At 50.7% G+C, this 27,146-nt stretch overlaps 1 protein-coding gene across 1 annotated transcript; it reads right to left on the reverse strand.

The window, feature by feature from the left end:
- On the reverse strand, window positions 1-26,902 carry Cd276 (CD276 molecule). Its single transcript, XM_005342942.5, is given in 11 exon segments — window positions 1-1,436; window positions 2,703-2,738; window positions 4,164-4,205; window positions 4,993-5,127; window positions 9,118-9,414; window positions 9,579-9,917; window positions 10,448-10,762; window positions 10,895-11,019; window positions 11,021-11,201; window positions 13,891-14,028; window positions 26,770-26,902. Coding segments are annotated over 10 exon segments (1,572 nt in total). The 5' UTR covers window positions 13,970-14,028; window positions 26,770-26,902; the 3' UTR covers window positions 1-1,413.
- Window positions 26,903-27,146: the final 244 nt, after the last annotated feature.

Raw genomic sequence — 27,146 nt, forward strand, 5'->3', positions numbered from 1 at the left:
GGCTTTTGACCAAGGCATTTATTTTTCCCAAAGTACACCCCCAGTTTACAGAGTCCCACATTTAAATTAGAAATCCTCGCATCTTCCATTCCCAAGGTAGGGAGAGATGGTATCAGGAGGACCAGAACATGTGAAGCTCTACTCTACTGCAGGCCAGGGGCTGGCCAGAGACGAGCCAGGAGGTGTCTGCACTGGCTTCAGAATAGCACCGTGATGAGGAAGCAGTCCCTTCATTCCCTGGGCTCCAGTCAGTGAGGAGAGGTGTCCCACTTTAACTGTGAGGCTGTTACCCAAGGTCCAGAGGCCTTAGCCTCCTGCCTGCAGCTTGCACCTGGGAAGACCCTCCAAAACCACCAGCTTCTCCAGTGTGGCAAGGGGGCGTCTCTCTCTCCAGGGTTCTGTCCCATTCCAGGCTCTGGGTGAGGGACACGGATGGGATGGGGGTGAGGTATCTCAGAAGCTGTGGGCACAGAGGGCGCAGCAGGGAGCAGGGCAGGAGTAGCAGGCCACAGCACAGTGAGCTGTTTCCCAGCAGGAGGAAGACATCCTGCAGGAGAGACTCAGCCTCCCACACAGGGCCCTCAGCATCCAACACAGTGCTGATCCCTATGGTTGCTCAACGAACATTAATTTACAGGGTAAATAAAAGGAACAAAACCTCAAAGGCGGAAAAAGCAGAGGAATAAAAGCTGACCCCCAGGGAGCCCTCTACAGACCCCCAGAGAACCAGTGTGACCGATGCCAGCTTCCTACCAGAAGGCTGGCAGAGGAGAGGGCACAGCCCAGGGCGGCACAGGGAAGACCAGGTGGGTAGGGAAATGACACGTGGTCCAGCACGTGCTGCTGCAGGCCTCTGCACACCTGTGTGTGTGGCCAGGAGTATGCCCAGTCTCAGTGGGGGTGGGAAAAGGCCAAGGCCAGGGCCAGAGCAAAAGGAGGCAGGAAAGAGTTTCAAGACTCAAGAAGATATGATTACACACAGGATGGGAAAAGCGCTAAGAAATGGTAACTAGTGTATCAGAGCCATGGGGAAACAAGATGGGTGACTGTGTAGTGTGCCTTTGGAGAAATAAGGCATGAAGTTAGTCTGAATATTGTGTCCTTTGGAGAAAAATGGCAGCCGGATGGCCCATGTGGCTTTGGAGGGATTAAGGACATGGGGTGGTCTGTGTATTGTGTCCATTAGAAAAAGCAGCAAGAAGATTTGGTGTTGTGTTGCTGGAGTTCTAAGGCAGCAGGATGACTTGGGAATTGTGTCCATGAGAGAAATAAGGCTGCAGGGTAGTCTGTGTACCGATCCTTTGGAACAGGCAAACCTGTCAGAGCAGGACTCATCTGTTGGGGGAAGACTCACACGGAGGCCCCAATGCAGCCAGAGGGTGGGAGCCCCCAGGCAGGGGCAGCAGCTCCTGATCAGGCTATTTCTTGTCCATCATCTGTATTTCATGAAGGAAAAAAAAAAGGGGGGGGGACATTAAGGCTGACAGCCTTCTGTGCTAGAGGCCCACACATGGACACAGGAGTTGGGTAGTAGGCATGACGAGGAAGGGCCCTGAGGGAGACCACCTCTCAATCCCCACCAGCCCACTCACCCGGCACAGCTCCCTCCTGAGGGGCCCCCTGCCCTGCCCTCCAAGGCCTGGCTCGATTCCCCCTCCTCCAGCAGGAAGCCCCTCCCCAATTTCCCCATCCCACATGGATGCTCCTAAGAACATAGCTGAGAAGAACCTCCTCCACTCTGGCTTCTGACCTCCCTGTGGAGCAACAACTCCCACTTGGCCTCTGTCCACATCTTGGCCTGAGCAGAGTGTTTTGAAGAAAACCTCAGGGGCATGGGTCACCCTGCCCCTCCCTCTCTGTGTGTCCCCAGGGAAAGTAGTTCTCCCATCCGGGCACTGTTCTGTGCTTATCCAGTTTGGCCAGACACCTGGGGAGGGCAGGCAGGCTGCCTCCCTGCGAGGCGGGATCAGGAAGCCCACTGCTTCACCCACAGGGCCACATTCCCTGCAGCTGTCTTCAGGCACCAGGCGGGCACCCTCATCCCCATCTGCTCAAGTCTTCTATGCTCATTTGGTTCCAAACAACAAGGAGGGAGACAACTTATTCCCTACATTCCCTAAGATAACCACTAAGGTTACAATAATATGTTTAACAACAATTGATATTGACTAACCAAGTGCTATACACCAGGAATGTGTATGCCTGGCTGGGAACTTTATTTCCATTCTCACCTGAGTTACGGATCACATGACTATGTCCTGCCCAATGGGATGCAAGCAGAAGCAAAGGGAGCTATTTCTAGCCACGCCCTAGAAAGACACACTTCCTTCCCTCCTTTTCCCCTCTTGCCTTTGGATGGGGTGTGGAGCTGGAGTGGCCTGTGGACCTAGGGATGGAAGCTTCAAGCTGAAGAGGACAGAATCCTGGAAAGTGGGAACTGGCCCAGCCCATCAGCTGCTTTATGATTAATTATGCTCAGACTATTACGAGAGAGAAAGAAATACCTGGCCTGGATGAGCCTCTGTCACATGGTTCCTATCAGCACCTAGGACTTGGGTTACTCAGCCCTCTGCCATCTCACCAGGGGAAGGTTGCTTTCTGGGGAAGCCTCAGGTCACCAGTGAAGGGTGATGACCACCCACCCTCCTTTATGCAGATGCGTGAATGCACAGACAGGCAGGCTCAGCACCATAGATCTTTACCTTCTTTGCTCTCAGATTGTTTCAGAGGTCGTAGGGCTGCAAAAAAAAAAAAAAAAAAAAGAGGAGGAGGCTACGTTGAGGGAGAAACCATGGAAAATGGGGGAGAGGGAGAAGCAGGAGAAATGAGAAAGGGAAAGACTAGAGGAAGGGGCAGGAGGAAGAGGTGGGCAGGATGGGGACACCATCACTGCACCAGGGAGGAGCCCTAGGGAGCCATCTTAACCCTCAGTCCATAAGTCCTAGTTCTATTCTGTGTCTTATCCCTCCCCTTTCTGTCAGTTTTCTGTATCTATAGACTGGGGACAAACACCTTGCTCTGCTGGAGAAGTGGAACTGCACTGAGCTCACTGTACAGACAGTGCGGTGAGGAGCAAAAGGAGGCTGGTGTATTTGCAGATGTCCCCAGGGGAGCCCGGGATCATATGCAACGGAGGCTGCCCAACTCTCCGCCCCACCTGTTTTCCCCACTCCCTCCCTCTGCCAATGACATCTGCCTCTGAGCATGAAAAATGAGGCCTGCTCCCAGGGCTGTCTCCACGCCTGCCACATGGGCACCAACACGTGGAGAATTAATTGGCATAATTTATAGCAGTCCCCAGGTGTCAATCTTCTGCCCTTCCTTGTGTGGGGGTGGGCAGGGAAGTGGTGTCAACTGGAACCATTCCAAACAGCTCAGCGAGAACCTGCCACCCTTAGCCCGGGTGCTCCTGGAAGTGAGGCCTCCAGTGGCTGTGGGGCACCAGGGCCTCAGCACCCGCCCCAAGCAGGTCTCCAGGTTTTCCAGCTCCGTGTCCTTTGAAAAGCACTTTCCTATGAAGTCACTAGAGAAAGCTTCAAAAGAGCACTGGTGCCATCAGGGAAGGACTAGGTTGATATTTTATAGATGGGGAACTAAAGCCTGGAGGAGCAAAGTACCTCACCCAAAGCTACACAGCTCTTTGCCTAATGGCAATAGGACTCCACTGTATTAAGCACTTACTAGGCACCAGGTATGTACTACATTTTCTTCCATATGTGTTATCCCATTTAAACCAACCCAGAAAACCTAAAGACCTGTTGCTATGTCCATTTACACAAGAGGAAACTCATTTTACACTGAGGCCAGAGAGGCACAGTGGCTTACTGAAGGCTACTGTTTGGAGGACACAGCCCAGTCTGCCCTGTCTCCTGAGGCCATGCTCCCACCCTTTAGAAGCCCCCAAAATGAACAGTGCAGGGTTCATCAGGTGACATCAACTCTGGCATCTGGGCCAAGGTAGGCAGGAGAAAGGGAGCAGTTTGAGGGAAGGGTTCAAAAGAGCTAGCTCTGAGCAAAGAGTCGACTCTGGGATGGGAGACCTCAGTCAAGGGATGCACTTCACTCAAACCTCAAAGCAAATCTGGCCCCTTCAGCTCCCCAAGTTTGCTCTCCTTCCCTTGTGTTCCCCCAAGCAAGAGGACCAGCTCCAAGCTCAGACTCACCTGTCTTGGATCCTTCCCCATCCCCATCCTGGTCCTCAGCTCCTGGAAGACAAGAACTCAGAGTAAACAAAATACTTTCTCAGCCCCACTTTCATTCCTGCACTGTCCCACCTGGGACATCACCTACAATCCAAAAGCCAGGCACAGGGTTGGGGCTTGAGATTAGAGCAGAGCTGATCCTGGGACAGTGTGAACAAGCTCCCAGCCTGCAGCCCACCACTCACCTAGCCAAGGCCCATTCACTGACTCCTCCGCCAGACCATCCACCCCACACACTTACCTGCCCACTCACTCACCAACCCAGTCAACCGCCACCCTCCAACATGAGCACCCAGCTCTGTCTACCCACCAGGCCTCCACTAGCCCACCCAGACATCCGTAGCACAGGCACCCACCTACCTGCACCTGGCCCATTTCTTCCCCATTCTCCTTGCTGACACCTAGGCTCATGCCTCTGTCTGTTTGCCCATGTACCACCCACCAATGGCCACTCGCCCAGCTACCAATCCCCAAAGTCAACTCGTATTGACCCTCAGCCCACAACAGCAGCAGCTTAAGGTTTTGCACACCAAGGAAGACACATGCTTACCCCATGATGTATAATCATGAGTTGGATTGATGCTGTCCCCTCTTACCTTCTGCCAAGTAACAACACAACAAGACTAGCACCTTGATATTGGACTTCCCATCCTCCAGAATCATGAGCTGATACACTTCTGCTCTTTACCTTACCTGGTCCCTGATACTGTTATAAGAGTACAAAATGGATCAAGACAGCAACATATCCCAAGACCCGCATGTGTGTACACACACGCACCCCCTCACTCACTTGCATTCTCCTCCTCACAGCTCTGTTTGATCTTTCTCCAGCACACAAAGGCCAGGGCCACCAGCAGTGCAACAAGACAGACAGAGAGCCCCACAGTCACCCACAGGGCCTCAGGGGGGAATGTCATGGGTTGTCCTGAGAGGGAAGAGGGGAGAAGGAAACTGTTATCCCTGGCCCCACACCCCTGAGGACAGCACCCCCTAACTCCAAGGTGCGAACAGCAGCTCCCACCCTCCCTACCCTCAACCCATGAATAAAGCTCACTTCAGTTCCTGCTACCTCTTCTCCAATCACCTGCCAAACCCTGACAGGGCTACAGCTGTCGAAGACAGGCCTCCACCTGGAAATCTACACTTGAATAATGTTTAAGAGCCTTCTAAGGGTCCCTACTGATTTTAGAATAATGCTTCAATTTTTCTCCGGATGATTCAGGGATCTCTATGATCTGGCTGCTGCTTACCCTCTCCCAGCCTCTCCTTCTAGTTTCACTGCAGGAACTTCGACTCCAGCCAAACTGGCATCCTAACCACCTTCTGCAGAGACACCTGGCTCCTTCCAGCCTCCACACCATTGCCAGTTTCCCTTTCCAAAGAGTGCTCCCAAACTCTCCACCTAGCTTGAGTCATGCCCCAGGGAGGCCTCCTGACCACTTCGGCCCCACCTGGCAATATCTCCATCCTATGAATCAGGAGTCAGTACTACAGCCTGTGGGCCAAATCTGGCTTGTGGCCTGTTTTACTACAGCCCCTGAGCTGCTACTACTACTCATTCTTACATTTGTAAAGTGTTACAAAAAAAAAAAAAAAAAGGAAGGAGAAGGAAGAACAGAAGGAAAAAGAAGCAGAGGCAGAGAGCGTATGTGACCCATAAAGCGTTTACTACTCTCTGGTTCTTTTCAGAAAATGTATTCTTAGTTCTGTGCCAGATGAGGGCCCTGGAGAGAGGGTTGAGTTTCCTCAAGGATTCATGCAGGTCTGAGGGAGCCCTGCCAGGGGAACAGTCACGTGAAACACTGAGGCAGCCACCTCCTGTTAGATATCTTGTGTCAAAAGAGAAGGAATTTCATACCTCAAGCCAGGTTAGGATCAGAAGCTGTTTTGAGCACAGTCCTCCATGAGCCTATCACCCTCACCATCCCCCAGCCAGGTCCCTTTATGGGTCCTGGGCAGAGTCTTGGGGAAAAAAAATCTAACAAAAACAGTGCTCCCTTCCTCACTCTCTGCAGACACATGGCCATGGCATCAGCAGCACGGGACCAGCAGCTTCTACAGAAGCCACCAGCAGTTTAGCCAGCAGGGTCCTTAACAGTTCAGCTGCAGAGGCACCCGGACAGATGCACCATAAGCAGTAAAAAAGCTCATGGAAGTTCCCACTGCATCTGCTTGCAGCAGATGTTACTTTCAGAAGGCGTGGCTGGCAAAACTGCTGCTCTGGACATTGTAAGCCAAGGAGCCCAACACCCAGGTCAGCAGGAGCTGACATGGCTAGCCAGGAGGGCCAGTCCAAGGAGTACACATTAAAAACAAACAAACAAAAAACTCTGGTTGGGTACAGTGGCACACTCCAGAAATTCCAGTGACTCAGGAGGCTGAGGCAGGAGGATATCAAGTTTAAGGCCAGGCTCAGCAACTTAGCCTGACCCTGACTCAAAATAAAAAATTTTAAAAGGCTGGGATGTAGCTCAATGGTAGAATACCCTTGGGTTCAATCCCTAGGACTGCCCCCCCAAAAGGAAAATATATCTGGAAATCCCAGGATGGGGCTTCAGCAGCAAAGGAGGGGACAGAGCTTCAGAAATCCTCAAAGGGAGTGTCTCTTTCTACATTCACCTATAAGCTAATGGTGGTCCCTGGAACACAGATCAGACTCGTCCTCATTCACCTAGTAAAGGACAGAGCCAGCTGGGGCCCAGACTCTCCTCTTCAGGCCCCATGTCCAGATCCTGGTCCAGAAAGTCCTCTCCGTGGAGAGGCTTGGCATGGCACACTCAACATCGCTAACCCCCATCAGGTGTGGGAGAGACCAGCTGGAGGACTGAGAGTCTGAATCCCAGAATGTTTTACAAAGCACAAAGCTGCCCGAACAAAATGCAGGCCAAGGGCTCCAAAGTAGGCCAGACCTGCTCTAACAAAACCAGGAGGTTGGCTGGCAGGGAGGAGGGAAAATTAGGCTGGGAGGCCAAAGCTGGATTCGGATCCTGGTTCATCAGCTTGCTGCAGAGTTCGAGAGCCAAGATTCACAGACCCCCCTGCTGACAAGTTTAGAGGGGCCATGAACCTTCTGAATTATATGCAAACTATCACAATTATCATTTACTCAATTTTTAAAGAGGTGCCTGACTTCCAAAAGATTCAGAGCCACAGTCCTGGTCTGTGGTCCTGGAGAAGTACCCTCTTCTCTCTGGACCTCGGCTTCCTCATTTGTGGAACATATTTGGCAACACTAGCCTAAATGAACCCCTTTAAATCTTAGCTACTAAAGTGTAAAATACAGAATGGAGTAAATGCTCTTCCTGAAATCATATTTATAACTCAAAAGCCCTTTCTGCACACAGCAGCACCCAGCATGCAAATGATCTCAAATTCCTCCCTCCTCCCCAATGAGAGCTTCATGTTCTCTGTCCACCTCACTCTATCTTACATTTTTTGGTCTTTATTGTGAACACACTGTTTTCCCCTTCCAGATCATATGCTGTTCTCTGAAAGGTCAAGATAGCTCAGAACATCCTAGGACACAGACAGTGACTCTCTCACAAGGCACCTGCTGGGGCCTCCAAGGAGAGGATGGTCTCAGGCTTAGGGAGGGGCTGGGCAGTGGGAAGTTAGGCATTTCCTTTCTGCCAGCCTAAGGGAAACAGAAGAATAAGCCTACCCCCTAGAAGACTAGCAGGGTGGGCATTGGCTCTGGATTCCTCAGAAGCAAAGGACACATGGCCGGGTGCAGCAGCTCTGCAATCCCAGAAGCTGGGAAGGATGAGGCAGGAGGATTGTGAGTTCAAAGCCAGCCTCAGTAACTTAGCAAGGCCCTGAAATACTCAGCAAAATCCTGTCTCTAAATAAAAATATTAAAAAGGGCTGGGGATGTGGCTAAGTGGTTAAGCACCTCTGGGTTCAATCCCCTATGCCAAAAAAAAAAAAAAAAAAAAAAAGTGAAGGCCACGGAAGGCCCAGCACATTCCAGGGGGAGAAGCAAAACAGGAATAAGTTAGTGAGCCCTGAGGTTTATGCAAACACAGGAGACCAGTGGAGATAAGAAGCTGGGTGGGCTGGGAAGGTCAAGCAGAAGTCATGAAAAGAAAAAAAGAGAAGCAGATACACAGGACCTGCTGTCCTGACCTCAGGGATGTGGGAGGTCCCTGGGAAAGCTCAGATGGCCCAGATTGTGGAACTGAGAAGTCAGACTTAAGTAAACAGGCTATGAAAGGACTGGACGGAGACTTCTCAGGACCAATCACAGATGGTGATTGCCTCCCTTGGCCTGAAGGTGGATCTGAGCCCTCTTTGCACCTCCAGATGCAAGGGGTTTGCACCTGGACTAACTGGGACCTAAAAAACAGATTAAGGGATCACCCAACAGGCAGGTTGGGTCTAGTGGGCATCTTGACCACATGGGGGCAGCAGAGACAGCCCTGGCCAATCCAACCAGTGCCTTTAGGGAGCTCCAGTCTGCAGGGAGAAGGGCTGACCTTGACCCAGGTGAGGGGGCTGACCACCCGAGGAGGCCCCTCTGTCTCCCAGAGCTTTAGAATCAAATGGTGCCCATGGACTCAGCAATGCCTTCACATCACCCAGAAAAGTTCCTATAGGAAAGCACCCTGACTAAGTCCCTGGGTGTGCCTTGTGGCTGCCCCAAAATTCCTACCCACTCCTCCAGATTCCAGGCAGGCACTTTTCCTGTGTGTAAGAAGCATAAGCACCATCTCAAGTATGCTTAAGAGAGAAATTATTATAAATGATTCTTATCAGCTCATTAAAGCAAGTCTCTTAAGGATTTCTTGTTTGGGAGATTTTGAGACACCCAAAATCTGAGTGATTTTTTAAAAAATTTTCTGACCATCTTGAGATTCTACTTAAAAAAAAGGCAGTTGCTCCCTCTGTCCTTCCCCAACTGATCTTGCCCCCTCACCTGTGATGGTGACAGAGCCATGTGCGTCCTGCTGCAGCACGGGGTTGCGCACCAGGCAGCTGTAGGTGCCATCAGCGCCCAGCACCACCCTCAGCACGCTGCGCACGTCGAACAAGCCCTGTTCGTTGGCCATCTGCGACGTGGTCACGTTGCCAGTCAAGGGTGTACCCTGCCCATCCTGCCAGATCACCTCGGCTTCAGGGTAGCCCCGGTGACTGAAGCAAGTGATGGTCACCATGTCCCCAGGCCGCAGGTCCTTGCTGGGCTCCAGGGTCATGCTGGGTTTTGAATAGGGGGCTGGAGAGTGGCAGAGAGCAGTGAATCAAGGACACAATAAGGGTAGGGGGATGCAGAGCAGAGTACGTGTGGCTGTGAGCACATGGGTCAGCAGTGGGGCTAGGGTCCTGGGATCAGTGGTGGGGCAGTGGGTCAAAGGATGGCACCCCACTCCTGGTGCTCACCTGCCACCTGCAGGCTGACAGCAGCGCTGCCAAAGTCCCGAATGCTCACGAAGCAGGTGAAGCTGCCTTCATCAGCCACACGCACGCCCTGCAGCCTCAGGGACGCGTTGCCCTGTGCCAGCAGGTCTGGGAAGAGCATGGTACGGTTGGCATAGGCACTGCCGTAGTCCCGGCCCTCAGCAAAGCTATGCACCAGCTGTTTGGTGTCCGTCAGCTGCCAGATGAGGTTGAGCTGGGCCAGGCTGAAGCCAGGCTCAGGTGAGAAGGAGCAGTGCAGGGTGGCATCAGTGCCCACCAGGGCCACCACCGGGTCTTCAGGGACCTGGACCTCCACAGCTCCTGAGGATAAGACCGGAGGGGTAGGCAGTGAGGACGGGCAGGGACTCTATACCCCCCACAGCCTCCTCCACCATCAAACCCCAGTCCCTGTTCCATCTTCCTATTTTCTCTTTAGACCCCAAAACAGGATTTTCGGATATGGAGTCCCCCTAGTCTGAGAGGAAACAACAGGTTGGCCTTGGACTGACAAGATCCATCCCAGGGGTCCAGGACTGGGGCTGAGTGATTCTCAGGGGTTCCAGCCAGCAATTTCCCCTCCTGAACAGGACTGCTCCCCTTCCTATACCAAGGTTCTCTGCTGACTAGATGCATCTCTATCCTACCCTGAAGTTTGAAAAGCCTTAGAGTCAAGAAAGCCTACAAACACTGATACCATGCCATCACCTGGGGTCCCCTCAGCTTTCTCCTCATCATGGTCAGACATCTCGTTGTTCTGGGAGATTGTAATAGAAGACAGATTTAGATCCTCCCAGCCCCTGTAGAAAGAACCAGAAGCTCCCTCCCTCAGAGAAATATTTAAACAAAAAAACCTGTGGGGCTGCTGTGAGATGTGATGGTGACAGAGCTGTGTGTGTCCTGCTGCAGCACGGGGCTGCACACCAGGCAGCTGTAGGTGCCATCAGCACCCAGCGCCACCCTCAGCATGCTGTGCACATCGAACAAGCCCTGCTCATTGGCCATCTGCGACATGGTCACATTGCCAGTCAAGGATGTATCCTGCCCATCCTGCCAGAACACCTTGACCTTGGGATAGCCCCAGTGGCTGGAGCAAGTGATGGTCACCATGGATCCAGGCCACAGGTCCTTGCTGGGCTCCAGGGTCATGCTGGGTTTTGAATAGGGGGCTGGAGAATGGCAGAGAGCAGGGAGTCAAGGACACAATAAGGGTAGGGGGATGCAGAGCAGGGCAAGGGCATGTGTGGCTGTGAGCACAGGGGTCAGCAGTGGGGCTAGGGTCCTGGGATCAGTGGTGAGGCAGAGGATGGCAACCCACTCCTGCAGGCTGACAGCAGCGCTGCCAAAGTCCTGGATGCCCACTAAGCAGGTGAAACTGCCCTCGTCAGCCACACACACACCCTGCAGCCTCAGGTCTAGGAAGAGCACTGCCCTGGTCCCCGCCCTCAGCAAAGCTATGCACCAGCTGTTTGGTGTTCATCAGTTGCCAGATGAGGTTGAGCTGTGCCAGGCTAAAGCCTGCCTCAGGCGAGTAGGAGCAGGGCAGGGTGGCATCAGTGCCCACTAGGGCCACCACCGGGTCTTCAGGAACCTGGATTGCCATGGCTTCTGGGGGAAGGGTTATGGGGTGGGTGGTGAGGAGGGGCCTCCCCGATCCTCCTTCTCTCCTCAGCTATCCCTAGGCTCTGTTCACCCTGCCTTTTAGGTCTGAGACCCAAAGTAAGTTCATTGCCTTTGTTCTTTATTCAGTCAAAAAGAATATGATGAGCACCTACTCTGTGCCAAGCATGAGTTAGGAAAGCAACAGAGAATGAGACCAAGGTTACATTCTGCAGAGCGTATATCTTAATGGGAGAGAGGGACAAAGTAGCATACAAATGCTCACAGGCCTGTGATTAGGGTATGAAAGAAAGAAAGAAGCAGAGGATGGATTAGAAAGCAAGGTGGTAGCCAGGCACAGTGATGCATACCTTTAATCCCAGTGACTAGGGAGGCTGAAGCAGAAGGATCACAAGTTCAAGACCAGCCTCAGCAATTTATTTGTCTCAAAATAAAATAACAATGTAACTCAGTGATAAAGTACCCCTAGGTTTTACCCCTAGAATGGAAAGAAAGTAGCTTTTTACAAAATCTGGAGGGTACTGTGTTAAATGTTTGTATGCAGTATTGTGGATTGAAACCAGGGACAGGGGTGCTCTACCATGAGCTCCATTCCCAGCCCTATTCATATTTTATTTTGATACAGAGTTTTGCTAAGTTGCCCAGGCTGGCCTTGAACTCAGGATCTTCCTGCCTCAGCCCATGAAGTCACTGGGTTACAGGCATGCACCACTGGCAGGCACTTTATATCTGCTGGGCTAGTTGCATTTTTTCTAAGCACATTCTACTTTTACAAACCTGGAAGTGGAACCTAACATGGCATTCACCAAGATGCTAATAGCGATTTTCTCTGGATAAGAGGATGACAAGTGCTTTTTCTTTTCTTCTCTTCCTAAATAAATATCATTAGCTTTTATGCAAGAAAAAAAGAATAGCCATGCCTTTAAATATGGTGGTGGTAAATCACAAGCTCTTGAAAGAGTCCATATTCAGCTGAGATAGAAAGCCGGTGTAAGAGTGTCCCAGGTAGAACAGCAGGTGGGAAGGCTCTGAGGCAGGACCCAGAATGAAACCATCCAGAAGGTACCCTGATGGGAGAGGGCCTGTCTGAACCATATTCAGAGAATTTTGAGAGACCAGATAAGGAAATTAGGGGCTTTTGTTTGTTTGCTTGATTCTTGTTTTTTATCTGTAATGGGAAGTCATGGGGTTGGGGGTGTTAATCAGGCATAATGCTTAAAATTCACTCTGGCTCCACTGCAGAGGGAGACTAGATGGTAGAAGGGCAGGAGGAAAAGCAGTTAGGGGTGACATCAGTGGTCCTTATAAGAAGTGGTGGTGACTTGGCTTTGGAGAGTAGAAATAGATGGAGAAAAGTGGCCAGATTCAAAGTTGATTCAGGAGGGAGAATAATGAGTGTGCTGATGGGTTGGGGTGAGGGAAGACAGGAGCCTGAATCCTGGAAGCATAGGTCAACTCCAGCCCTAGAGCAGGCCCCAGGACATGTCCAGATCTCCCAGACAGGGACAGGATCCTCTCTCCCATTCCTGCCACTGTCCCTTGGAGTTCCCCTGAAGTCTCCCAACCCAGGCACTTCTGCCTCTGCTGTAGCTCTCCTCCACTGCTCTGGAAGACTGGGCAGGGTCTGCTGCCTTTCTCCGGGAGGCTAGCACTGCCGTTCCTTAGGTAACAATTACATTAGGCAAGGGCTCTGGGTAGGCACACTCAAGATATGTGAAGGTCGGTCTTGAAATGAAGCTAACTGAATATAGCACCCATGGATGGTTTAGGAAAACAGCATTTTATGGTTAATACTTTTACTGTAAATTACACACATAATCTTTGCAGTGTGTGAAGATCTCAAAAGGTCTTAAGCTAGCTCCAGATCTCTTACTGAAACCCATGAGAATTTGAGCAAGTTCTCATCCCCTTCCAGCAGGACCAGAGTATCCCTTCTAAGGGACATGTGGAGCAGCCCCTGGGGAGTCACCCATACAAAGCCCTGTCTTGAGAAATCAGACCCGCCACAGTAGAGACATGCATTACCTCCTTATGACCACTAGATGGCGCCAGACACACGACTCTTTCCCCTCGGAGGCAGACATTTCTTTACCATGTACCAAGAACTGTGTGGATATACATTATTCCTTCATTATGGTTACTGATTACCTACTATGTGTTAGACGCTCATCCTGACCTTGGAGATATACCCTGCTCTTTGAGCAGGGTAGCAGCTCCCAATAACCAAGTACAGTATGTCAGGTGGAAGTGAACACTTGGAAGAATGCAGTGAGGTAGGGGATGGGGAAGGATAAAGGGTGGCATGCTATTTTACACAAGGTAGCCAGAGAAACCTTGCAGAGATGTCATTTGAGCAAACACTTGAATAAAATAAGGGATGGAGTCATGCTGGTGTCTAGGGGAAAAAGTTCCAAGCAGAGGAAATGGTACATGCAAAGGTACCTGAGGAGGGAACACGCGGTGTGTTCAGGAAACTCCACTATCACTACATTAGTGCACAGTGCTCACATACCCATTCTACAGACAAGATAGTGGATGCTAAGAAAGGTAAAGAAGGTTGCCTCCTGGATCCCAAGAGGTGGAAATGAGTGTGGCCCTGCCAGACCAGCTTAGCAGGAGCCCAGATGGGAGTGAGTACTCTCACACACACTACTATGATGGCTGACCCTCCCCTCACCTGTGAGGCAGAAGCACAGTACCCCCAGGGCTGTGCCCACATGTACACCCATGCCAGGGCTGACCAGTCTGTGCAGCATCTTCCCGTGAGGCAGTCGACAGCTGGGCTCTCCGTGGTGGAAGACTGCCCTGCCCCTGCCTGTGGAGAAGAGGAAAAGGAAATGGGGTCTTTGTCTGCAAAGGTCCTACCCAGGCGCTTTCTTCTCAGCTCCCCAGGACTGGCTTGGAAGAACACTGCAACTGCCCCCAGCCGCAAGACTCCTGGCTGTGGGAACCTGGTGAGGTGCTGCAGGAGGAAGTCAGTGGGGAGGCTGGACCAGGACAGGTGGGCAGGGGCAGCTGGCATCCACTCTCAGTCCTATAATGTGAGCATCCAAATGTGAGAAGGTGGCCAGACAGCAAGGAACGCAAGGCCAGCCTGCTGTGGGTCAAGGCTGTGCACAGATCACCTTGACTCTAGACAAGAACTGCTGGGGACAGTAGGAACTCAGACTGCAGCCAGACTCGGGGATCAGCCCTTGGTGTGCACTCTGCCCTGAAGGCAGCTGGGAGCCACTGAAGGTTCTCGAAGAGTGGGAATGGCATGGTCAGGGCTGAGCTTCCTAAAGTTTAACCTGACAGGTACTGCAGAATAATCAAGGGGACCTGGACCAAAATGACAAAGCAGGTCTGGGTAAAAGTGACAGCAGTCGAGAATGTGGGGAGCAAGAAAGGAAGTAGCAAGACTGTCCTTGGTTGGCTGTGAGCCCCAATGACTGGGAGGGCATTCACTGAGGCAAAGAGCGTGGAAGGGTTCAGTGATGGGCATGTGAAGCAAGTGGGAGTTTACAGAAACTCCAAGTGGGGAGGTCTAGGAGGTAGCCGAGTATGTGAGTGTCAGACTTCAGACGCTTATTTGCACATGTGTACTGAGTCACCAAGACTCATCAGAAATGAAAGAGGCCAGGAGTGGAGGTGACATCTAAGGCTGAAGTCGGGACTGAGAGAGAAGTGGATCTATGGCCACAAATCAGGCATAGGCCAGGGGACCCTAGACTTCCTGGGTACAGCCCTGCTTCCAGTCTGATCTCCCCCAAGGTGCCCAATTCAGGCAGGCTGCACATGCCTCTTCCCTGTGTCCCACAGGCTTGATTGCTCAAGCCACGTAAACAGTGTCCACCTATGCCAGCCGACCCCAATCAGCAAGAATCCAAATGGTCCCCATCTCCTAATGACCCTGGCAGACAGGCTACATGACTTGGTTGTATTTGTGCAGAAGAAAAAAAAAATTCCAGCCCAGATAAATTAATTTGTTAATGTCGTGTCAATTGCCAGTTAACACAGCCGAGGCCAGGCCTGCTACCTCTCTGCCTGTCCACATAACAAACCTCACCTAGAGCCAAAGCTTCGGTTCCAGTCACAGATGCCCAGGCTCAACCCTTCCAATCCCTGCCAAATTTCCCCCACCCCCAGCAGCTGCGCTGAGGGAGTCCCTCAGCTAAGCCCGGTGCATCCTGGTCAGCCCCAGCCACCCACAGTGGGGAAGCCCTGAGCAGCCACTTCCTTTCCAGACACTTCCGGTCCAAAATCTGGTGGCCTCAAAGCCTTGCTGCCTGCTGAGTCAGCAGCCTCCCGTGCTCCATTCATAAAGGCACCCTTGGCAGGCACCACTTCCTGCCCTACAAGGGCCACCGCAGCCCACAGGACAACCTCAGCAGCTGCCTCCACAGTGCCTACCCACACTCCGCAGGAAGCACCAGCACTAAGGACGAAGGAGCTCCCAGATTCCTTCCTCTCTTTCACCCCCAGACAGAACCAAGGCCTATCTGTTCTTCCTGGGCTGCCTCCCCCACCGCCCCACTGCTGCGGGTGCCTGCCACCTCCACTTTTTCCCCCTCCAAACTCATTCTCTCAGCTGCATTCAAAACAGGAATCTGTTCACATTCTTCCCCTGCTCAAGAACCTCCCATGGCTCCCTATTCACTACTTAGGAAACATATATTCCTCTGCCTGCTTCTCAAGACCCTTCTTATGACAAGCTAGTCCGTACCTGTAGTCCATACTGGTCAAGGTGATTGCTGACCTAGGGTCACCAGGGCATGTCTGCTGACTCTGTGCATTTGGGGAGCACAGGAAGCACCTCTCTTGATCAGGACTCCCCAAAGGGCCAAGTTGTCCTTTCCTCCAGAGGAAGGAGGAGGGGCTTTCATGGGTGGGCACTTGGCCTGCTTCCTTGGGTTCCTTTCCTAGACTATGGACCCAGGAAGCCCACCCTTATGGGCCTGACAGCCAGAATCAAAGAGAACTGAGAATTCCACAGCACCAAGAGAGCCCAGCAGAAGTAGTTGCCACAGGGACGCTCCCAAGAGAGGACCCAAGATGCACTAGGCTCTGGGTCAAAATGCCCTGAACCTGGGATGCCCCATAAGAACTGCTTAACCCCTCCATGACCACCAGCATCACTCAATCTCCCAAGCCCCAACTCCTTCCGATCCCTGCAGGGGCTCCTTGGGCAAATTTCTCACAAAAATGATGAGAAGGATCAGAGAGACACAGAGCTCTGAAAATATCTTACTCCTAGATCCAGCTATATCTGAAGCAAGCTACATGCCTAGACGGCCAAATACTTGAGCCAATCTTTGTTTTTTTCCTTAAGGCCATTTGAGTCAAGTTTCTATTATCTGCAAGTGAAGAAGTCCTTCAACATAGATTCATTCATGTACTCAGAAATTCGTTTAACTACTCACTGAGTGCCTGGAGGGGTGGGGAGACAGTAGGGTCAGAGGCGACCAAGTTCGTCTATTCTCAAGGAGCAGACTACAACAGGGAAGATGGATATACACATAAATTGGTACAGTTCAGTACAGGATACATTTTAAGATATAGTGAGGGCCCCTGAAAAGCACCTCAGGGTCCTAATAGCCCCAAGACTCCTGAAGAACAATGAGTAGCTCCCCAGGTAAGGCTGGAGAAAGACAAAGTCACCCCTTCTCTGACCTCAAGGGACCAGTCTGTCACCCACTCAACCAGACTTCCTTGAAATAGCAGAAAGTTTGGTTTCCAATTCCTGCTCTGATATTTTGCTACTCAATCTTTTTTTTTTTTGGGGGGGGGGTACTAGGATTGAACCCATGTGTGCTTAACCACTAAGCCACAACCCCAGCCCTTTTTTTTTTTTTTTACAAGTTGCTAAGGCTGGCTTTGAACTCAAAATCCTCCTGCCTCAGCTTCCTGAGCCACTGGGATTACAGGCAAGAGCTACCCACCATGCTCAGCCTTGCTCTTCAGTCTTAATGAGGTGCCTTCCCCTGTCTGAGCTCCATGTTCCCATTCTAAAAGAAAATATTTGCTAGAAGCTGATAGCACTTCATCAGTATTTTAAGCCTTTATGTACTATATCCTTAAACTTCAAGCTATTAACTGCCATCATCACATTAAAATGTACATAGTGACTGGCAGAAACCAGTAGCAGTTCCCTTCTAGCCATTTTCCCCTTCTGTAGAAATTTTACTTAGGCACAGGGCCACTCAGATAAACTACAGATCACAGCCTCCCTTGTAGGCGGATGTGGCCACATGAGCATCTTCTGGCTAACAGGATCTGAGAGAAGCAGATATGTACAACTTCTGGTCATGCCCTTGAAGAGGAGGAACTTATCTTCTTTCTCCTCCCGCTTCCTACTGGCTGGCACACAGACAGGGGCTTCCAGGGCCACACTGCCAAAGACAACACTCTGGGCACTGCAGAACAGCAAGACAGAAGGATCCTACAGGGCTGCGGCATCAGTCCTGGATATTCCCAGACGGTCACATGGGTGAGAAATAAGCATCTGTTCTAACATAAGTCACTGTTATTTTGGGTCTTTCTTACAGCATCTGAACTAACTAATTTAGGGAGCCATCCCTCCCTTACTTTCCCCCTTCTCTTCTCCCCCTCTCTCCAGGCTATGAAAATTGCCATGCTCAGAGCCACAAAAGGAAACCACATCTAAAATAAGTATCTCAAAATATGAACTGGAGACTGTCTCATCACAGTCACTTAGCCCAGCTCAGGGGATATTTCAAGGGTGAATGGTCTGAAGTCAAGAACAAATGAGACAGGCACAGCAGCTCACACCTGTAATCCCAGAGGCAGGAGGATGGTGAGTTCAAAGCCAGCCTCAGGAACTTAGCGAGACCCTATCTCTAAAATAAAATATAGAAAGGGCTGGGAATGTGGCTCAGTGGTTGAGTACCCCTGAGTTCAATCCTCAATACCAAAAAATAAAAATTAAAAAAGAAAAAAAGAACAAATGGTCCCAGGTACACAGAATAGAATGGGGAAACCTGGAGGTGAAGCATGTTTAGGGGAAGAACCATTCCTACTGAACTCAAGCTAATGAGCTTCCACTCCAAAATATCTCATAGACTCCTGGACACACAGCAAGGGCTCAGAAAGACAGAGACAGAAAGCAGAGGACCCCTCTCTGCCCACCCCTACCACCTGTTCACTCTCTTTAGTGACAAGTGCCAACTACCTCCTAGCATAGTCCACTTGCTTTCAGGCAGCTCTCTTTAGTGGAAAGCACTTCCTTATTCTGAGCCAATGTGTGTCTTCTAATATAGTCTACGATGGTCCAACTGACTTCATTCAATCCCATGAACCACACATTCAACCCCTTGGACCATAAGGAACAAGTATGCCTCCTTCCTTATAGACCTAAACCATTTGATCTTGACAAAGTCACCACCGGGGAGCCATGTCACATGGGTTACCAAACTAACAGGCTATAAAATCCACGGCCTACGATCACAAGTCATTTGCAGGACTGGGGATGTAGCTCAGTAATAGACAGCTTGCCTAGTATACACAAGGCCCTAGGTTCAATCCCAAGTACCACAAAAGCAAAAAACAAAGTGGAAGTCATCTGCACTCATTGCTGCTGTCTCACCTCTCTGCTATCCTCCTCTGATGGAATTGGGGAGGGAGTGGAGCCTTGTAGAATGTTCCATTTGTTATTATTACAATTACCCAGATAAACCAAGTCCATCCCTTCATACCATGATCTCTTTATTTAATGTAGTAAGATACCTGTAACATGAAGTTTACAATTTTAACCTTGTTTAAGGAAACAATTCAGTGGCACTGACAGTGTGTGTAGCCATGCCTTGAGCTTCTGAAGTATTGTTTTCGATAGTTCCCAGTACATAGAAGATGCTTAATAATTTTTGGTGAATAAATTTTAAAAAAAGAATATCATATAGAAACGTTGTTCTCTCCTCCATGCTGTGGTCATATGTCATCAAGGTCCTCAGGGAAAGGACAGGAATAGGAAAGGCCCAAAGCACTATCTGCCCCCAGATTAATGGCCATCCACAATTCATCATTGAGACAGAGGAAGTTTCCTCCTGTGCTGCCACCCAGTGCCCTCTATCCATCTCATCCCCAAGGCTGTCAGGAGGGGTTTCACTATTTCTGGCTGGGGACCAATCAAATGGTGTAGAACAAGGAAAAAGGCTCATTTGCAAAACCATAGTAAAGCCCTGCCAGCTCCTCCTGACGGGCTCTTCCTCAAGGGCTTATTTGATAACTGGTTCCAGAACTTTGCCAGGAATCAAGCACAGATCACACTAATTTCCTGTTCCTGCAATCTGTTTTCTTCCCTCTAAAACTAGTTATTTGTCCATTTCAAGCCTTCCAGCATTCATTCATTCATGCTACGTACTATTATTATATCATTTTACAGATGAGGAAATTCAGGGATGGAGAGATTTAATAAGTTGCTCAAGGGTACAAAGCTGCTAAGTGGCATAAATATTTAAAATGCCAAATTTTCATAATAATAATAGGGGAAAGGGTTTGGGAAACAAAGAACTGTGATGAGATCTTTGACACAGGTTTAGGCTTATACAAGGTAGTCTGGGCACACAGGGTAAAGCAACTCACTGGAGTTGGGAGGCTTAGTAACAACTGCACAGAGAGGGGGACACTCAGCTGCCTGGCAGAGGGTGGAGGGGAACAGTCACAGAGGCATGAACTAGTGGACATGACATCACATTCTAGGAAGACAGGGCTCTGGGAGAGGCTGTCAAAGATGAGGCAAGGGAAGTACTCAGGGGTCAGTTAAGGATTCTGGAAGGATTGATTGATTCTGTACATGGTAAAAAGCAGGAATGGTGAGGAACAGTGACCACTCCTCCGCCCCCTCTCCCACTTTCTACTGACTGTCCTGAAATATCCCTGACAGCTTATCACAGATATTATCTCCAAGTTCACTCAGCACTGGGACAGGTAATCCCAAGGGCTAGATTACAAATCCAGTTAAAATAGACTCTCACCTCCCCACCTGGCCTGCATCCCATTCCTTCTGAATATCTGCTCCTTACTTCCTCGACAAAGAAGCAAAACAGCTGCCAGGCAGATCATCTGTGTCTCTAGCAGCTAGTCTTTAACAATTAATTATTTTCCTCTGTATTCTTCATCGTAGTATGCCCCTTTCCTTCCAGACTAGCTCCTTCGGATAATAGGGGTCCACCTTCCTGCAAGGAACCCAGTCCCTAGGATGCTGGGGGGAAGGTAAAGGGAGTCTGCAACCAGCAGCAAGCGTGGGCATGTGACCAGATCTGACTCAGTGGAGAACCCCTGCCCCACCCCCTCTTGATGATTGGTTCAGGAATGGGCTGTGAGCCAAGCTGCACCCAATCGAGACTTCCCCAGAGCTTTTCTGCAAGAGCCAAGAGTCTGAAGTAAAGGCTCTTTGTTGCTGATTGCTGGGAAAGATACGGTCTGGGGCTGTTAGTAACCATTCAGTACCAAACATTTAAAGAACAGATCCAAACAAATAAGTAGAGGCAGAGATGAAAACTAGAGAGACACAGAACCCTAATATCATGATTTAAGCTCTGATACGGCAGGCTACACAAATATTTAACAAATACTTGTACCAATATTTTCTTTTTTTAAAGGCCATTTGAGCTAGGAGGTCCTTGAATATATTTGGATATATCTTGTTTCTCTCCACCTCTGCTTCTGTTCCTGGTTATTCCAAGTCACCATCATTTCTTCCTGGATGGACTACAAAGCCTCTTCACTGTCTCCCCCACCTATATGACCTATGCTTTACACAGCAACCAGAGTAACTGCTATAAAATCATAAACTGCATCAAGTAACCACCTTCGACAGTTAATCCCTGGGCTGCTCATTTTATTTGGGCTAAGATCTCAGCCTCTACAGAGCCTAGTCTGGCTTGGCCCTGCCCACCTCCCAGTACTCACTTCTCCCTACCTGGCCCTTGCGTGGACAGGGATCTGCTTCCTGCTCCTACATCCTAAGACCCTCTTTCCTACCTCACAGGGTTTCTGCCAACATGCATCCTTCATCCTGGTTGACATGGCTAATACTTCTTTACCTTGGCAGGAAAGCCAAGGCAGAGGTCTGCCACTCAAAGGAGGTCCCTGTTATCCACTGCATTCCGTCTGTGGTCCCCATGTCATACTGGTACCTCCCTGAGTAGGAACCGTGTCTGCTTTATTTAGCTATCACGTCCTTAATTCTAGCTTGGTGCATTGCTCACTGAAGGAGTACATGTGTGTTCAGATGGAGAGCGAATGGATGGACAGATGTTTGTATGTAGGAAGAGGATCCAGAAACCCGACCATGAACCCAGCCTTGGAATGTGGGAGTGAGGGTGAGCCTACATTTCCTTTCTACTTTGGCAGTAAACATGTAATTCTTTTGCAATTAACAAGAAAAAATAAAAAGGAAAACACAACATCAACGATTTATATGGATTTCAGACCAGGTGCCACCATCACTTGTTCCATTCCTAGGACAAATCCCTGGCCTCTCTGGGTCCTCATCCCCTCAACCATCAAAGAAGAGCTCAAGCCACCATCCCTTGCTATGATCATAATCACAAGCTGGGCTGGTGACATCACAAGAAATGAGCTCTACTGATTAAGAAGATGACTTTGGAGTCCGAGAGCCAGGTTCAAATTCGCAATGCCACCTCCAAAGTCAGGTGGCTTAAGGGAAATATGCTGATCCTCATTTTGCTCACTTGTAAAATGGGAATAATAAACCCTATCCTCAGGGGATAATTATAGGACTCAACTGAGTAAAAGAATCTAAACAGACCTAATAAACACTAGGGGCTCCATAAATGGGTGGAGGCCCTGGGGAAAAGGAAGTGGGGTCTCTAGAGTTGCCTGGGAAGTGCCTCTGTTGCCCTTCCCTTTTCCTGACAATCTGAATCAGTGTGGGCCTTTTTTGTCCAAGGCTGTCCACTGGGCACCACGCCCCAGTCCCATGATCCCACCCAAGAGAGCAATCCAGTCTTCCTCTCCAAGTGATTTCTGTGTGAGTCAGGACTGCCGCTTGTCATCAGGGCTGCCAGGCAGAGTAGCCCAAGGTCTCCCTGGCATCCTCCACCTGCTTCCCCCATGCCTGGAGGAAGCACAAGGAAGAGAAGGGAACAGAACAAGCATTGGACAGAGTGAGTGGCCTCCCCAAACACACTGTCCTCACTAAAACATCTTTTCCACACCGAGGTCAAGGCTCAGAACCTGGAGGGGACAAAACCATAGGCCTCAGCAGGCTTGAGCACATGGGGAGACTCATGTACAGCAGAGAGTCTGCCTCCATCGCTCCCTTCTGGCCAGGGGGCTGTCCCAAAATGTGTTTTCATCTTCTAGGGACCAACAGCCACTTGACAAGGCAGTGTGATGCCATCTTTTTTTTTTTTTCTTGGTACTGGGGATTGAATCAGAGAAACTTAACCACTGAGCCACATCCCCAGCCCTTTATATAATTTTTTAATTTTTTTTGTAGTTGTAGATGGACAGAATGCCTTTATTTATTTATTTGTTTGTTTATTTATTTATTTATTTATAATGTGGTGCTTAGGATCGAACCCAGTACCTCACGCATGCTAGGCAAGCACTCTACCACTGAGCCAAAGCCACAGCCCCTATACTTTATTTAGAGATAGGGTCTTGCTGAGTTGCTGAGGGCCTCACTAAGTTGCTGAGGCTGGCTTTGAACGCACAATTCTCCTGCTTTAGCCTCCTCAGCTGCTAGGATTATGGGCATGCCCGGTGCGATGTCATCTTGAAGAGAGATCTGTGCAGTGGCTGAGAAGCTGACCTGTATGTGCACAGGGATGCACACACCCCTGAAGGCACAGAGCCCTGAAAGAAGTCAAAGCCACACTGAGCACCAAAGGAGGTCCAGCCAGAAGAAAGGATGGCCACAAGGGGAACAACAAGAGGGGACAAGAAGGGATGAGAGAACAGGAGACCACACCAGAGGGCAGATCCCAGGTCAAATGCCAGCAGGCCTCAGCACCTGCATCTGTAGAGCCCTGCCAGGTGTCCATCTAAACAGGCCTCCAAGTCCCACCCCTGTCAGAAGCCTTTCCAGACTCTACACAAGGAAGGGCACATTTTCCCCAGGTACATTCTGCTCAATGCCTCCCTGCCTCCAAATTTTTACAGATTCTACCCAGAAAGAGACTCAGTCTGTCAGAACGACTCTGCTGACATCTCTCCACTTAAGCTGCAAACCCCTCTGGCTCTCCCAGGACAGGTCTTACCCATAAGCACCTGTTCCAGCATTTCCCCTGGGAAGGACAGATATCCAAAGACATTAAGGGTGTGGAGAGAGCATTTATTCTCTGGATCACAAAGAGAATGAGAGGGAGGGTGGGGTCAGCTGTGGTGGCAGCATAAGTCAGAAGCAGATGGTGTAGGAGGGACTCCTGGAGGCACCACTATGACAAACACCAGGCCTCTGGGACAGTGAGAACTAGCAGCAATGGCCCTGACCATACTGTGAGGAACACTAGTCTCTGGGTCTCCAGGTTGGGGCGTCCTTCTCCCTAGCTCCCCAGATGAGTCTTCTCCACCCTAGGGGACCCTTACTTAACCTGTTTGCTAGGCTCCAAAATGAGTGTAAAACCTAGCAGCTGCCTTCAGAGTGTCAGAAAGAGCCAGTTTTTAGGCAGACAATAGATCACTTCCACCATTTGCCAACTGTGTGTCTTTGGGCACGTGACTTGCCCTCCCTGGGCCTGGGGTTTCCTTGTCTGTGCAATGGTGCTAAGGATCCCCCATCTCATAGGACTTCTATGATAATCACACCAGATAACATCTATTAAACACCCTGTATAGATCTGTCCCCAAAATGTGAAAACCCAATGCTCCACCACAGGGTGGCTGAACCAGGGTGGCACCCTCCCCCGAAGTGTGATCCTCCCCAGAAGCGTGATCCATTTTGACCCCATCTGACCCCATTCTGACCCCATCACACCCCCAGGCCCTGGCTATAACCTTCTCTTTAGCTGGTGGACTTCCCTGACCCTACTGCCCAGGGACATGGGAAAAGGACAGCAATGAAAAGTCCTACCCACTCAGAGTATAATGGACAGTGATGTCATCCTTCCCTTAATTCTCCCCTGACCCTGTGACTCAGAACCACAGCTCAGCAGCCCCCATGCAGTTATAATCTCAGAGGTTGCTTGGATTTGGTCATTTTTCTGCAGATGGCCCAAGCCCTGTATGTCCAACAAAGAATCATCTGGCAACGGGCATTTGTACAATACTTCCTAGCAGTCTCTTCCAGTGTATGGAATATAACTCATGGCTCTAGGATCACACTGTATCTCTGACCCCAAATAGTATTGCACACTTCAGTATCAAATCCAAATCCTACTCCAAATAATGAAGATTTCCTACTGCAGAGATGGCCAGTATTTAAGGAAGGGGGATTCCCACAGGAAGGTTCAGAGCCAGCCTCACTAGGATCATGACACAGACTCCCTAAAGGAGTACTCTGAAAGAACACCACTTCTATAACTCCCCTCAAAAGCATTAAAGCTTCCAACCCAGCTGTCAGGTATCTGAGCATCTCGGACATTCAGTCAACCTGCCTCATCAGATGGGGGGGGACAGAGCTAAAGGACAAGGACAAGAGGAAAACTGGGTCAAAATCCCAACACCTCTTCTCACACTGAGGCTGCATCAGCTCAGGATTCTCCTCTCACAAGCTCCATGGTCTGATCTCTCAGAGCACAGGAATCTATAGTGTATTAGAAAGCTCCCTGCAGGGGTACAGAAGACCCCACTGATGCCATGGGCGCTTAGAACTTTGGAGATCAGTCATGGGACAAATGATGCAGCTGACGCCACTTACTGCACCAGCAAAAGCTTTCTCCCTTAAGAATCTCCTTGCCATATGTCTTAGAGCCAAAACTGATGTTCACAGGGCTGATCCAAAAATCACGTGGAAATTTTTCATTAACATCAGGACACTCTTTAAGCTGACTGTGGCACAGCCAACATGGGGGGGGGTGATTCCCATGGCCCACAGTTAACTAAGGATTAGTGCTTAAACTGGGAAACTCCAGCAATCAAGGAAATGCATACATCCACAATACTCCCATTCCCAAGCAAACTGGAAACCTGAGCCACCACTTCCTACCCAGCAGCCCCAGGGCCCTCCATCTCTGCCTGCTGCTCAGATCCGCCCAACCCATCCCACAGGTTTAGAATTCAATTTCAAGTACAGACTTCCATTTCCCTGGCTTTCAGAAATGTCCCATCAATTTGCAGGCCCCTAAGCTACAAGGAAACTGCTGCCCAGCATCATATTTCCTAGGGATTTCTGGGAGGCCCAAGGGAATTAGAGAGGAGGCTCAACTAAATAAAGAGCTCTCTTACAGTTCAAACAGCTTCCTTACTTTCAAATATAGAAAGTAACTACTACACACATGCTCATAAGAAAAGGACTTGGGGCCTTAATTCAATGAAGAGATCAGGCTCATTTACAGATTATCCACAATCACTTTAAAGGGGATAAATAGGTTTTCTCAATTAAATCAAACACCCCACCCCCACCAAGTACACACAGAAATCTTTGCTTTACTATTTGCTTAATGTTTTCCCTCAATGATAGATCCCATGTCTGAGTCATCCATCACACATTTCTCATTAGGCAGGTTTGGCTTAGAAATAAATCCCCTTTTCTGCCAGTTCACTGCCTTAGGCTCCCCAAATCGGCCAACTGGTGAGTAAACCTTAGCAATGGAGGGCCCCTGGGGCACTGAGATTCAACCCCCTCTGCTCTAGTGTGTCCACCCTGCACCCCTACCTTCCCTCCACTGTCTTCCCCAACTCCTCTCCATCCTACCTCACCCCAATCTCTCTAGGACTTTCCAAGCCCAAACTGCCCCATCCCGTTCTCGCATCACCACCTAATATTCTTGGTCCTCTTAAGCTGCCCCTACCAGTCCTTCCCCGAATCTGTTCTCATTCCTACTGCAGCCAGTGGAAGTCCCTCAATGATCCACTCCTTCATTCTTCAGGGTCAAACACGGTGGACCCGCCTAACACCCGCGCTCCTCTTCTCCGCGGCTCCCCCTCCTCAGAGATGGCAGGCAGAGAGTTTGCCTCGGCAGGGCCCCAGAGATTGCTTCCCTCCCAGCCCCGGACAGCCGCTTCGTTAAGCTTCCAGAACCGCCAACAATGACAAGATCTGCCCCCATCCCAGCTCCACACCCAGGGCTTCAGTCATCACAGACACCCACGCAGCCTCCCACAGCGGCTCTACCAGGGCCGGACAGTGCCCCAGCCGGCTCTCGGCCCCAGGGAAGGGAAAGCCAGGTTAGGGGTGCGGTGCGTCCTGGAGCCCGCAGCTGACTCCGAGCGCCAGGGCCCGATCGGCGGCACGGCTTCCGCGCGCTCACAAGTGCCGAGCAGGAGGGGCCCGGGAGCGCTGGGGTGCAGGGCGCTGCGGGGGAGGGGGCGCCGGCCGCGCTCCAGCCACCCTGCCACAGGCCGCGCGGCCCTGGCCCCGCAGCAGACAAAGGCCGCCCCACCCCGCTCCGCTCCGCGCCGCTGCGTGCCGCGCCACGCAAGCACTCACCGCGCTGCGCCGACTCCCGGGACTCGGGGACGCGGCGGAGCGCAGCTGAGTCGCCGCAGCCGCCGCGAGGCCCGGCCCGAATGAGGGCCGGGGGCGGCGGAGAGTCCGAGGGGCGGGGCGGGCTGGAGGAAGCCGCGGGCCCGGAAAGGCGGCCCGGGTGAGCCCCGGAGGCCGGATTGGCCCTGCAGCAGCAGTTTGGGGCAAAAGCTGGAGCGAGCCCGCCCGCTGGGCAGGACCGCGGGCCTAGACCCCGCCCCAGACCCCAGTCGCGACTCTGGAGGGAAAGACTCTGGGAAGGTGGCGCTGGTCTACGGTCTACTCACTGCCCTTCCCCCACCCGTATCCTACGCTTCAAAAGCCAAAGTTTCTTTTCGGTG

This window comes from Ictidomys tridecemlineatus, chromosome 5 (assembly GCF_052094955.1).
Source record: "Ictidomys tridecemlineatus isolate mIctTri1 chromosome 5, mIctTri1.hap1, whole genome shotgun sequence".
Taxonomy (NCBI): Eukaryota; Metazoa; Chordata; class Mammalia; order Rodentia; family Sciuridae; genus Ictidomys; species Ictidomys tridecemlineatus.